The sequence below is a fragment of the Engraulis encrasicolus genome, chromosome 18 (assembly GCF_034702125.1).
Source record: "Engraulis encrasicolus isolate BLACKSEA-1 chromosome 18, IST_EnEncr_1.0, whole genome shotgun sequence".
Lineage (NCBI taxonomy): Eukaryota > Metazoa > Chordata > Actinopteri > Clupeiformes > Engraulidae > Engraulis > Engraulis encrasicolus.
In genome coordinates, this window is record NC_085874.1 from 11,539,354 (window position 1) to 11,551,853 (window position 12,500).

The window sequence follows — 12,500 nt, forward strand, 5'->3', positions numbered from 1 at the left end:
GTGTGTGTGTGTGTGTGTGTGTGTGTGTGTGTGTGTGTGTGTGTGTGTGTGTGTGTCTGTGTGTGTGTGTGTGCGTGTGTCTGTGTGTGTGTGTGTGTGTGCGTGTGTGTGTGTGCGTGCACGCTTGTGTCTCTGTGTGTGTGTATGTGCGTGTGTGTGTGCGTGTGCGTGTGCGCTTGTGTTGCTGTGTGTGTGTATGTGTGTGCACGCTTGTGTTGCTGTGTGTGCATATGTGTGTATGTGTGTGGGTGTGTGTTGCTGTGTGTGTGTGGATTGTACGCGTACGCGCGCGCGTGTGTGTATGTCAGGGAGGTGTTCATGGTGCCTAAGGACACCCTGCTGGTGGCTAAGGTGTTCTCCCCGGTGCCGTCCGTGCTGCACGTCATCGATAACGACACGGGAGAGCAGGTGCCAAAGGTCTTCCGCAGGGTACAACCACACGTCTACAAGAAGAACCAGGTGGGTACGTCCGTCTAGTGCCTGTTAGGCCCGGGATATGCGATATGCTTGCTCATGTGTTGATGTTTTCATGAATGTGTGTGTGTGTGTGTGTGTTTGTGTGTGTTTGTGCGTGTACGTGTACAACACCAGTCTGCCTTCGTGAGGCCACTGCCATATCCTGGACCCCCCATGATTTAACTCCTTTTGCTGGGGTAGTTTTGTTGATGCTGGTAAAACTAAAAGTGTAAAAACGTTTAATTTCCTCACTGACAGGTTAGAGTTAGGGATTGTTTTGGTTTTGGCACAGTTTAGCATTCTTTAGCTACTGTTAGGGTAAATATGAATGGAAGATCCCCACAAAGACAGGAAGGGCCCCACAAAGATATTAAGGTTGGGTTGTGTGTGTGTGTCTGTGCGTGTGCAGAATGGCTATACGTTTGTGGCGGAGACCCACACGTCTGACGCTCCAAACGGCCGCTGGCGGCTGAACCTGATTGGCTCTCGCCAGCCCCTCCCCGTGCCACTGCGAGACCCGGCCAGCAACAGCTTCTGCGTCAAGGAGTTCAAGGACTACTACATCCCCAATGACAAACACATTATTTGCAGGTACTTACGGACGCACACACACACACTCAAACACAAACACACACGCACACAATTTATTACACATACCATAGCCTTCATGTTTGCGTGTATGTCTGCTTGGCTGTTCTTTCTGCATATCTGTGTGTGTGTGTGTGTGTGTGTGTGTGTGTGTGTGTGTGTGTGTGTGTGTGTGTGTGTGTGTGTGTGTGTGTGTGTGTGTGTGTGTGTGTGTGTGTGTGTGTGTGTGTGTGTGTGTGTGTGTGTTCAGGTTCTGTGTGAGTGTGGGCATGGACGCGATGTGCACGGTGCAGTTCCAGGCCTCTCTGCTCCAGGTGCAGCTGCGTCTGACTGTGCTGGACCACAACACACCCCTCGCTACCGCCACCGGTCGAGGACAAGCTCTCATCCCAGTCTTCACCTTCAGGACTGACGCAGGTACACACACACATACACACACACACACCCTCACACTCTCTCTCTCACACACACACACACACACACACACACACACACACACACACACACACACACACACACACACACACACACACACACACACACACACACACACTCACACACACGTACACACATTCTTAACCTTTCTGATGTCGAGGCCTATTTTATATTACATATATATATATATATATATATATATATATATATATATATATATATATATATATATATATATATATATAGGGCATAGGCTAATATTTGAAATATTGTAACAGGGTATTATTAAAAATAACGTCTGTTATTAATAAAATTCCAGTACAGTAGTAGGCCTACTGTTGTGGAGTAGTCTACTGGAGATATTGTGCAGTATTTTCAACACAAAGATCGCAAAAGCACTTCTTTTTTGACATTTTTTTGGGGGGAAACCCTGTAATCCTTGCCTGGTTAACACCAGACCTAATCACAAGTGTCTTTCAGATCGAAACGATTGTGTAGAACTAAAGGCAGTATGGGAGTTCCCAGGCTACTGTAATCCTGTTAAAAAAAACTTGTAGGCATTGATATAGTATTAGAGCTCACTCTTGTATATTCAATGATAAATTCAATCCACTCATAGTTGAACAAGCCAGATCCATTCACACATTTGAATGCTTCTCTCAGTTGACATTTGTGACGGCTTGAAGTTTGGGATTTGTGATGAATCTGATGACTGTTTATTCAAGACGCTTTTACTTACTGATGTGCAAATGTTGTACGAGAAATCATGCATTTGAAAAGCATTTGAGAAGCAAGGACAATGGATTTGCTTGATCAGTAAACAGAGCCATTTCGAGCAACGTTTGAATCCCTTATTTGTAACTAGGCCTACTAAGACGTGAGGGGATACAGAAGAATTCAGACAGTCAGAAGACCTCGGCAAATACACCTGACACCGGTTGGTAATTTGTGTACTACGAAGGTCATTTCCATTTTGTTCTTGATGTATCTTCCACTAATTGACCTAACAAAAAGCAGTGTGGTCATATAAAGCTGCAGAATTGCGCTGGCCTAAAAAAGTTTCTGCGGCTCAACTGTGGTCAAACTGTACTCAACCTTGAAAAAGGAACACACATAGACACAAGCCACCCCCTTCCTGATATGTGCTTATACAATTGCAAATTATTCACACAAACAGAGCCACCAATGCCACACAAACATGCACAGGCACATACGTACAGAAACAGACCCACAAACAAATGCACACACACACACACACACACACACACACACACACACACACACACACACACACACACACACACACACACACACACACACACACATGCACCGCACACACACACACATACGCTCATGTGCCCCCCCTCCCTCACACAAACACGCACACACACAAACACACACACACACACACACACACACACACACACACACACACACACACACACACACACACACACACACACACACACACACACACACACACACACACACATATGCACTGCCATCTTCTCGAACCATACTTTATTGGTGTGCCTGCAGACGATGGATTGGGGGAGGAGGGCTCAATTGCAGAGGAGCACTCTCAGGCGGAGGAGGAAGAGGAGAGCATGGACACACATAAGTACATGCTGCAGGTAACTAATGGGATGGTCATGATAACACTAACAATAATACGTCATAACTCGTTTACATGATGTTTTAACACATTGAATACCGGCGGTGCTCACGGAATTATGTCGTAGAATACCAGCGTTCTAAGCCCTTTTTTGCGTTTTTTTGTAGACTCACAGCTTATTATGTGATAGGGCCACTGAAATATGTTATGACTCGTTTGAAAGTGGAGACGCTGCCCTCTTAGTAGGTGAAAACGGTGTGTCTCTACGAGCTTTTATTGCCGAGTAAACCCACGCTAAACCGAAGTGGGTATCCATGGAATTCAGCTACAATCGGAGATATTGAGGTTTTTGTGAAGGGTGCGCTTCTTCAGAATGTGACGAGTTTGAAAGGGGATGAGTTGGTTTTAATCACAATTTGGTGCAAGGTTAGCTCTGACACACATCTTCCTGCACGTCAAGACACGCCTCCTGCTCTAAACCACTACGACACCGGCAATCAATGCCCTTCGAAATCCACGTTTTTCACACAGACTGAACACAAGCTCTTTGCACACATGCAGAAGGTCGGACATTTGCTAAAATAGTTCCCGATGACTCCCGAAATAATAGCCCAACATTGACAACAAATCCCAATGATATGATGCTTAGATGTAGCCCATCCGATCCATATGTAGCCATCTATGCTAGCTTCTGGCTTTTCACATACAGGAAGACAGTTCAACATAGGGGTGAATAATCAAATAAACTTATCTGGTTGGCGATCAAACTTCTAAATCGGAGCGCATTACTCCAATTACAATTCGGGTGCCATTTTGATCCAAGGATCTGGTAAAGGTCTAGGTAGCAAGCCCAGAAAGTTCAAGATACTCCTGGCACGATATACAATGGTCTCTGTGTTTACCTATTGCGTGAAGTCAGACACAATACACGCTACCGATCGTGGGCTACTAGGGAAACAACAACATAGCACGATTCACGAATACGGCAGCACACCTCCTGCTCTGTCACACTAGGACACCAGCAATCGATGCCCTTTGAAATCCCCGTTTTTCACGTGGACTGAACACAAACTCTTTGCACACATGCAGAGGGTGAGACATTTGCTAAAATAGCTCCCGATGACTCCCGAAATAATAGCCCAACATTGACAACAAATCCAAATGATATGATGCTTAGATGTAGCCTAGCCCATCCGATCCGAATCATATGCGGTGGCAGATGGACACTCCCAACTGAGATCGCTCCCGGACGTGTAGTCCCAGGTGTTTCTATCACTACCGGACGTGTAGTCCCACCCTGATCGATAGTCTGGCTAGTGGGAGCGAGCCGACAGGGGAGCGTCCTGCGTTGGGAGCGACAATCAGGGAATCATGATATGTAGCCATGCTAGCTTCTGGCTTCTCACATACAGGAAGACACAGAAACTTATCTTTTTGAAGATCAAACGTCCAAATCGGAGCGCATTACTGCAATCACATATCGGGTGCCATTTGGATCCAAGGATCTGGTAAAGGTCTAGCAAGTCCAGAAAGTTCAAGATACTCCAGGCACTATACAATGGTGTTTACCTATTGCGTGAAGTCAGAGACAACACATGCTATAGTGACCGTACTAGGGAAATCAATGCAGGCAGCGCGATAGGCGACATGGGTTGGCATCCAGACATCTTGGTAAGTTAAATTAAAATATCCAAATCATAACACTCAAACATCATAACAATCAAACAACTTTGGACTGCAAATGTTGTCATTTATGTCCATCACAGAGCTACCAAAATCACATATATTGTCCATTGAAGGGTGTAGATTCAAAATATGATATTTAAATGCAAAAACGTATTTTTGCGTTTTGGTATACAACGCATGGGCGCATTAAACGCATTATTACGTCGTCGGTACTCAATGTTTTAATTGCAAATTAAGAATTCCGAATTAAATAGGTATGTCATGTTTGCATTGCACTGTTATTTCATTCCCAATTGGGAAGTGTTCACATGATGTTTTCAAAGCGTTATTATCTTATAAAAAAAACAGGAAATTGGAGTGCTTCTGGGTCTTGTAGGGGCTCTCAAACTTTGTCCAGGTAAAGAAAATCTGAGGCTCTCAAGGTTACAATTTTTTCACCAAGAGCAGGATGCTTTTTTGCCACTTTTTAAGCGCAATGAACTGCATCTGTGTATGAAATGCGCCACACAAATAAATTTGCCTTGCCTTGCCTTGTCTATGTGAAAAAAATCATGCCTACATTAGCCTATCTGCCGACCATTACGCATTTTGCGTAGGTGATACGGATTTTGACATCCAACTACGGCGTTGTCACTTAAAATACTTCAAAATAGGTCTGTCGTCAGGGTGGCCGCGGGTCCTTAAAAAAGTTTTAAAAAGTCTTAAATTCCATTTTCGCCAAATAAGGCCTTGAAAAGTCTTATTTTGTCTTAAATTTTCAACTCAAATGTCTTAAATTTGTGGAGCTTAATTTAGGGAGGAATAATTATGTCAGCCATGTGATGAACTTCGCGACGGAAATCGGGAGTTGTAGCCATGTAGTGTAATTTAGAACGCATTATTGAATTTTATTTAGTGTAAAGTTTTATTGTGTATAGTTTTGTGTTTTCAAACGGCTATATTAATGTAAATAACCAATTGGTTTTTGTGCTTCATTTGAACCTGTGTATGATCTTGCGAGTTGGTCCTAATTTCATTTGGAAAATGGTATTGAAAAGTCTTAAAATGTCTTAATTTTGACTTGCTAAAACCTGTAAACGCTGCGAGTTGGTCTTAATTTTATTTGGAAAATGGTATTGAAAAGTCTTAAAATGTCTTAATTTTGACTTGGTCAAACCTGTAGACACCCTGGTCGTCCTAAACATAATGGTTCACCCAATGTTTCACCGTATTTGACGGCAATACGTATGTTATAATGATAAATCATTAAATGACATCGATTACTGCCGAGTGAGAAAATGTGGTCGACTGACTGACTGTAGCCTATAACTGTGCTATAAATTAGCAGATTAGCAGCAAACTAAATTTGGTTTCCCTTTGCGTCGGATCATTTTAACTGGGAATAATAAAGCGATAATGGTTGGCTACGCCGTGTGCTGGGAGCACACCCGTAACCTACCATGACCATGATAGGAATATTTTCCCCCGAATCATGATTAGCGTGGCAGAATTTGAAGAAAAAAAATGGCAAGTCTGACAAGTCAAGGCTAGTATGAGCAATACACACACTCCATATTGAAATTTACCCTTTAAAGCACAATTATGAGTGCAAATATTGAGTGTATGTTTCCCACAATGAAATACTCTACAGAGTACTAAAATGAGTAAATTATGACAGGTGGAGGTTCTGCACCGGAGCTGGCCCATAACCGAAACAGAGGCTACCTTCATCGAAAGCCGCCGCCTCGCCGAGAGGAACGAACTACGAGGTACGTCATGAGCTCGATGTATACCCCCATTCATACCCTATATGTGAGAAGAATACACATAGAATGTTTCATACATCCTAAAGAACAGCAAACTACATGTTGACGGGTTAGCATGTGCGAACAGAATTACGTGTGTAGTTTTCCAAATGTTCGATAGTGCAATGCAATACAATTCCTTCCAGTTAGAGCATGGTATATAAGATGCTCTCAGATCGTGTCTGTACTGCAGTGCAACCAGACACTGTCTGCTCCCAACACAAAGACTCTCTCAACCAGGGGTGTAGGAGCGAATTGGATCTCCTCCCCCCCCCCCCAGTCATATATCTACATAAATCAGACACTTTTAGAGTACTCGTGTGTGTGTGTGGGTGCGTGCGTGCGTGCGTGCGTGCGTGCGTGACTGACTGTGAACTGGTGTGTAAAAAAGGTCCATGTGGAGGTCACGAGGGACACTTGGCCTGAGTGCTTTGGAAACAAAGAGAAATTGAGGAACTAAATTAACCCACATTATTCTGCCACCCTGTGGGGCTCACATACATTCAAACACGCACGCACACACGCACACAGTTATGCAAGCATATTTTTTATGCTGGTCTGCATTTGCGGCTTTGCAAAGCTCAGTGATTGTTAACCTGTGAATGTGTTCGAAGTCTCAAGGTTTTGAAAGCAAAAGACACATACATAAGCCGCTCACACACACATACACACACTTACACGCCTTCTCTCTCTCTCTCTCTTTCTCTCTCTCTCTCTCTTGTAGGCTTTGTGTGTGTGTGTGTGTGCATGCGTGTGTCTGTGTGTGTGTGTGTGCGTGCGTGCGTGTGTGTGTTTGTGAACGTGTGTGTGTGCACGCGCGTGTGTGTGTGCATGCGTGTGTGTGTGTTTGCTGTCCATGTGCTTTTACATATGTGAGTGTGTGTGTGTTCTATAAATTCACGCCTGTGATGAATAGCCTCAGGTCATTACTATGATTTTCTGTGTGTGTGTGTGCGTGCATGCGTGCGTGCATGCATGCGTGCGTGCGTGCGTGCGTCCAGCTTGAAATGGTGTTAGCCATCAGTTTTGGAGACATTTTGATTTCTAAATACTGATGACTTTTACAGGACATTTTTGCACGTGTTTTGTGAGCTTTGTACCTTGATTGATTTTTTGATGATGACAAATATGACAGTTGTCATTCCCCTTTACTGGAGAGGTATTTGTGGAAGACAGTTACAAGCTATTTGCAGTGCAGGAGACACACACACTCACACACACACACACACACACACACACACACACACACACACACACACACACACACACACACACACACACACACACACACACACACACACACACACACACACACACACACACACACGGCCCTGAAGCATTGTACAATGACAGTCAGGCAAGTACGCTTATTGCTCTCAGACACACGCGCACGCACGCACGCACGCACGCACGCACGCACACTCACGGCAAAAAAAATCAGTGTGAGACTGAATTTTCATAATGCAACAGTGCCCTCTAGTGCTATAAAGGAGAATTTCCATTCCGTATGCTGTCAAGAGTCAAGATTCGTTGGTATAGTGGTGTGCTGTGGTGCAGCGTGCGAAGGCCCTGGCCACACATGGGCTTGCATGCCCATACCCAGCTTCAAGTCAATGAAAGTGAAAGCTTGAGAGCGAAAACCCACCTGGGAAACTCCAACTCCCATTGTCATTGTGGCACAGCACTCCACAGCACACAGGTGTTCACTGCACACTGCACACAATTAAATTATACTGTATGCCTCACCCGTGCAAGGGGGCAGCCCCCAATGGCGCCCCAAGGGAGCAGTCCGGCAGGACAGTACCACGCTCAGGGTACCTCAGTCATGGAGGACGATGGGGGAGAGCACTGGTTAATTACTCCCCACACCAACCTGGCGGGTCGGGAGTCGAACCAGCAACCTTTGGGCTACAAGTCTGATGCCCTAACCGCTCACCCATGATTGCCCTAACTTGATCCAAGCCTGGATCATTTCCCCACCCTACCTTGTCTCCTGCTCATTCCTGTCTCTTCTCACACTGTTTTGCCGAATTAAAGCCCATAAACAATACTTTAAAAAAAGATTCATTCATTTATTTTGTCCCGAGGAAATACAGACGATATAGTTCAATCATAGGGAGCAGTGCATACTTCAAGTCAGTGGTTCCCAAACCAGGGGTCCCCTAGGGGTGACATAGAGGTACTGAAGAGGGGTGCTAGATTTTCCATTATAGTTTGGCAGCTGATATTGCTTGACATCCTTTGCTAGGCTAAGACTATGGTGGGTAACGGGGTCTGAAGTAAAAAAAAGGGGTCCCTGCTGACAAAGTTTGTGAACCAGTCGTAGCCCCTTAATGCACGCCGTACCTCCTGTGGCACGCTGTAATAGACATTGAAAGTTAACTACTATAGTGCTACCTTACTATGACCTTTAGAAATACATTACGACCTTTCTGGTAACAGCTCATTTATGCCGTGTCTTAAGGGGTTAAGTCACAGGTCACACTACCATACATAAACTACATACTGTAGGTACACACATACAGTATACTGTACATCCTCTGTTTCGTAATGGCTTGAGTTCAGCAGAGTAAAAGATACTGGAACAAATGAGAATTTATTTGTCTTCAACTATTTTCTGGGCCTGTTTGTTTATTTTCAAAGACAGATTGCCTTCCTGCATCATCTCATTGATATTATTATTATTATTATTATTATTATTATTATTATTATTATTATTAATTTTATATTATTATTATTATTAGTAGTAGTAGTAGTAGTAGTAGTAGTAGTAGTAGTCGTCATAGTGTATTTGTTGTTGTAACTAATATTCATTATTCAAGATTCTCCTCTCCTGGGCCCCCTCTCCTCTCCTCTCTCCTCTCTCCTCTCCTGTGTGTAAAGTGGCTGTAGACAAGTTGGATGAGATGAGTGCAGAGCAGGCGACCAGCGATGGCCAGAAGTCGACGACGCCCAAGTCCGGCCGCAAGGCAAAGGAGAAGGAGAAAGAGAAGGAGAAGGAGAAGCCGGCAGCCAAGCCTGGCTCCAAGATCGATCAAGTATGTAGTAGTGGTGTTGCGGAGTAAAGTGGGGTGCTGTGCAGTGGAGCACAGTGCAGTTGACTGGAGTGTTGATATGTGTGTGTGTGTGTGTGTGTGTGTGTGTGTGTGTGTGTGTGTGTGTGTGTGTGTGTGTGTGTGAGTGTGTGTGTGTGTGTGTGTGTGTGTGTGTGTGAGAGAGAGAGAGAGAGAGAGAGAGAGAGAGAGAGAGAGAGAGAGAGAGAGAGAGAGAGAGAGAGAGAGAGAGAGAGAGAGAAAGAGAAGAGTGTTTGTGTATGTGTGTGTGTGTCTCTGTGTGTTTGTTTCATAGTCTCATTGAGGCTTATCCCGGCGATGATGAAATTCAGGATAAGATGTTTCTATTAACACAGAGAGTGTTTAGGAAAATTAATTAAATTAATTAAATTACTAAAGTATTGCTACTTTTGGGCTATTATAGAATTCTCTTCCAATGTGTGTAACCTGGATACAAAACTATGTGGGAGGGGAATCTTCCACATTTGGGATAAGATGTATCCATTGCACAATATCCCACTTTACTGGAATATCCCGGAGTGCTGCACCTTACTTATCTCAATTTCTCAAAATGTGTGTGTGTGTGTGTGTGTGTGTGTGTGTGTGTGTGTGTGTGTGTGTGTGTGTGTGTGTGTGTGTGTGTGTGTGTGTGTGCGCGCGCGCGCGCGTGCGTGCGTGCGTGCGTGTGTGTGTGTGTGTGTGTGGGGGGGGTGTGTGTGTGTGTGTGTGTGTGTGTGTGTGTGTGTGTGTGTGTGTGTGCGGGTGGGCGGTTGAGTGGAAAGGTGGTACAAAAGTGTACAAAAAATACAAAAAGGAAACCTTTTAAGCATTCCGTTCACACTCTCCGGGGCCGTGTTGTTGCACTACCTTTCTTTGCCCGCTCTTGAAGCTGTGATGACTAATGGCTGCACCCATCCTAAAAAAAACACCACTTACAGTCCAACAGGCCATTTAAAGGTCAAGGGCATTGAGCTAAAGCCAAAGACAGAGGAAAAAAAAGCAACAACAGCATGTCAGTCAAACAGCTCAGCCGAGAGATTGGCTCATTCCGAATGTCATTCCAGTGATTCCACCCAGTGAACGATGCAATGGATGTAAGTACGTTTATGTTTGCTAACTGCATCTAGACGGCTGTCTGATACAAAATGCTGCAATTTCGCAGACCAGAAGGACCAACAAATATAAATGACTGGAATATAAAGACCTGAAGTTATTCAATGCTCTTTTCATTTTTGGTTTGTTTAGATAATGGTGGCATATTTCCCACAGAGGTGGATGTTTCAAAAGTTTTCTTAAATGGCTTTTTTATTATTTTTTTAAAATATATTTGTAGGGGCTTTTTATGCCTTTATTGACAGGACAGTGTGAGATGCTGACAGGAAACGAGTGGGAGAGAGAGATGGGGGAGAATTGGGAAAAGACCCCGTCTGGACTCGAATTGGGGTCTCCATGGGGCGGGCATGAAAGCCCAAATGTGGGGGGCTTAGCGTGCTGCGCCACAGCGCCCCTCCTTGAATGGCTTTTAAGACAGCTTCCCAGAGCATGTGTGGAACTCCATCTAGTTCCTGCTGTCCTTCCTTGTTGCTTGTGGACTTTTGACGCAACGCTCGACGTCATCGATGATCGAAGTTCAATGTCTCGCAAAAAGCAGAATTCAAAGGTCATGTACAATTTAAGATTCAAAGAGCTTATTGTCATTGTCATTGAAGGCAAAGAAATTGTGGATGGAGCAACAACACTGCGTAGTTTCAAGTATAGGCCTAGTATTATCCAAAAGTAGTAGTCAAACATGCTTAAATTCATAAAGTACATTATAAAGTATAATACATTTATAATAATAATTAATAAAGTTACATTATTAAAGTAAACCACTCAATAGATGAGATCCCAATTCAAGGTTAACCCTAGTGCTGTTGATATTTTTAAAAGGGTGCACAACAACAAATATTGTTTATAAAAATAATAATAATCACAGAAGAACACCAATCCAGAGTCCTATGTGGAATCAAGCAGTCCAATGGCCTCCGGGCACAGGTCACAAGTCTTGTGGTACGTGCCTGTAAGGACCTGTACCTTCTGCCTGCACATCTCTTGCAGCCTTCAAGAAACAACTAAAGACATTCCTCTTTCGAGAGAATCTACTAGACTAATGCTTGAACTGGCCTTGCCCCAGGGCAGACTGTGTGTGTGTGTACTAGTTATTTACTCTTTATATATATATATATATATAAAAAAAAATAATAATAAAAAAAAAACTAACCCCTCTTTGCAACTGCACTTGTTGTTCTGTATATCTCCTGTGCACTTTGTATTTGCTTGTGATGTTGGCTTGATTATGTCCTCTTTTGAAAGTCGCTTTGGTTATAAAGCGTCTGCCAAATGCAATGTAATGTAATGTAATGTAATAATGCCTGAGGGCAGCAGTTGGAGCAGGTGGTAAGCAGGGTGGTGACAGTCCTGCAAAACTCTTCGAAGACAGCGTGTGGTGTAGATGGTACCTATCTCTGGGAGAGGTGTCCCAGTGATTCTCTGTGCTGTTTTCACCACACGCTGGAGTGCCTGCTGGTCTGCTTTTGTGGAGCCTGAATACCACACCAAAGACCCATACATCAGAACACTGCTGATTGGGATGTTGAATATTGAAAGATGCCTCCAACAGCTGCTCTGCCACGTTGACAGTGGGGAAACTTATTTTTTGTCTCCACGGACGCGGGGCGACACTGAGGCAAGCGGCCACAAGCAACACAGGAAAAGATGGGAGGAAGTAGTGTGAGTGCCAACCCACGTCCGCTACAGATTGGCTGGAGTCAGACGGACCTCCCATCATGGCCTCCAAACAGGGCAGCGCATGGCAACAAGAATGAGTCTGGCAACAGTTGTGCG

General features: G+C 44.2%; 1 protein-coding gene across 2 annotated transcripts in view; it reads left to right on the forward strand.

Moving 5' to 3' along the window:
* The window catches only part of adgb (androglobin), an 88,390-nt gene that overhangs the window by 66,513 nt on the left and 9,377 nt on the right, over positions 1-12,500 (forward strand). For both annotated transcript variants that reach the window (XM_063223016.1, XM_063223017.1), the window contains exons 25-31: positions 309-459; positions 866-1,047; positions 1,295-1,461; positions 2,345-2,416; positions 3,019-3,113; positions 6,438-6,528; positions 9,448-9,602. In XM_063223016.1, the coding sequence (XP_063079086.1) occupies positions 309-459; positions 866-1,047; positions 1,295-1,461; positions 2,345-2,416; positions 3,019-3,113; positions 6,438-6,528; positions 9,448-9,602 (913 nt within the window). The remainder of the gene's footprint in view (positions 1-308; positions 460-865; positions 1,048-1,294; positions 1,462-2,344; positions 2,417-3,018; positions 3,114-6,437; positions 6,529-9,447; positions 9,603-12,500) is intronic.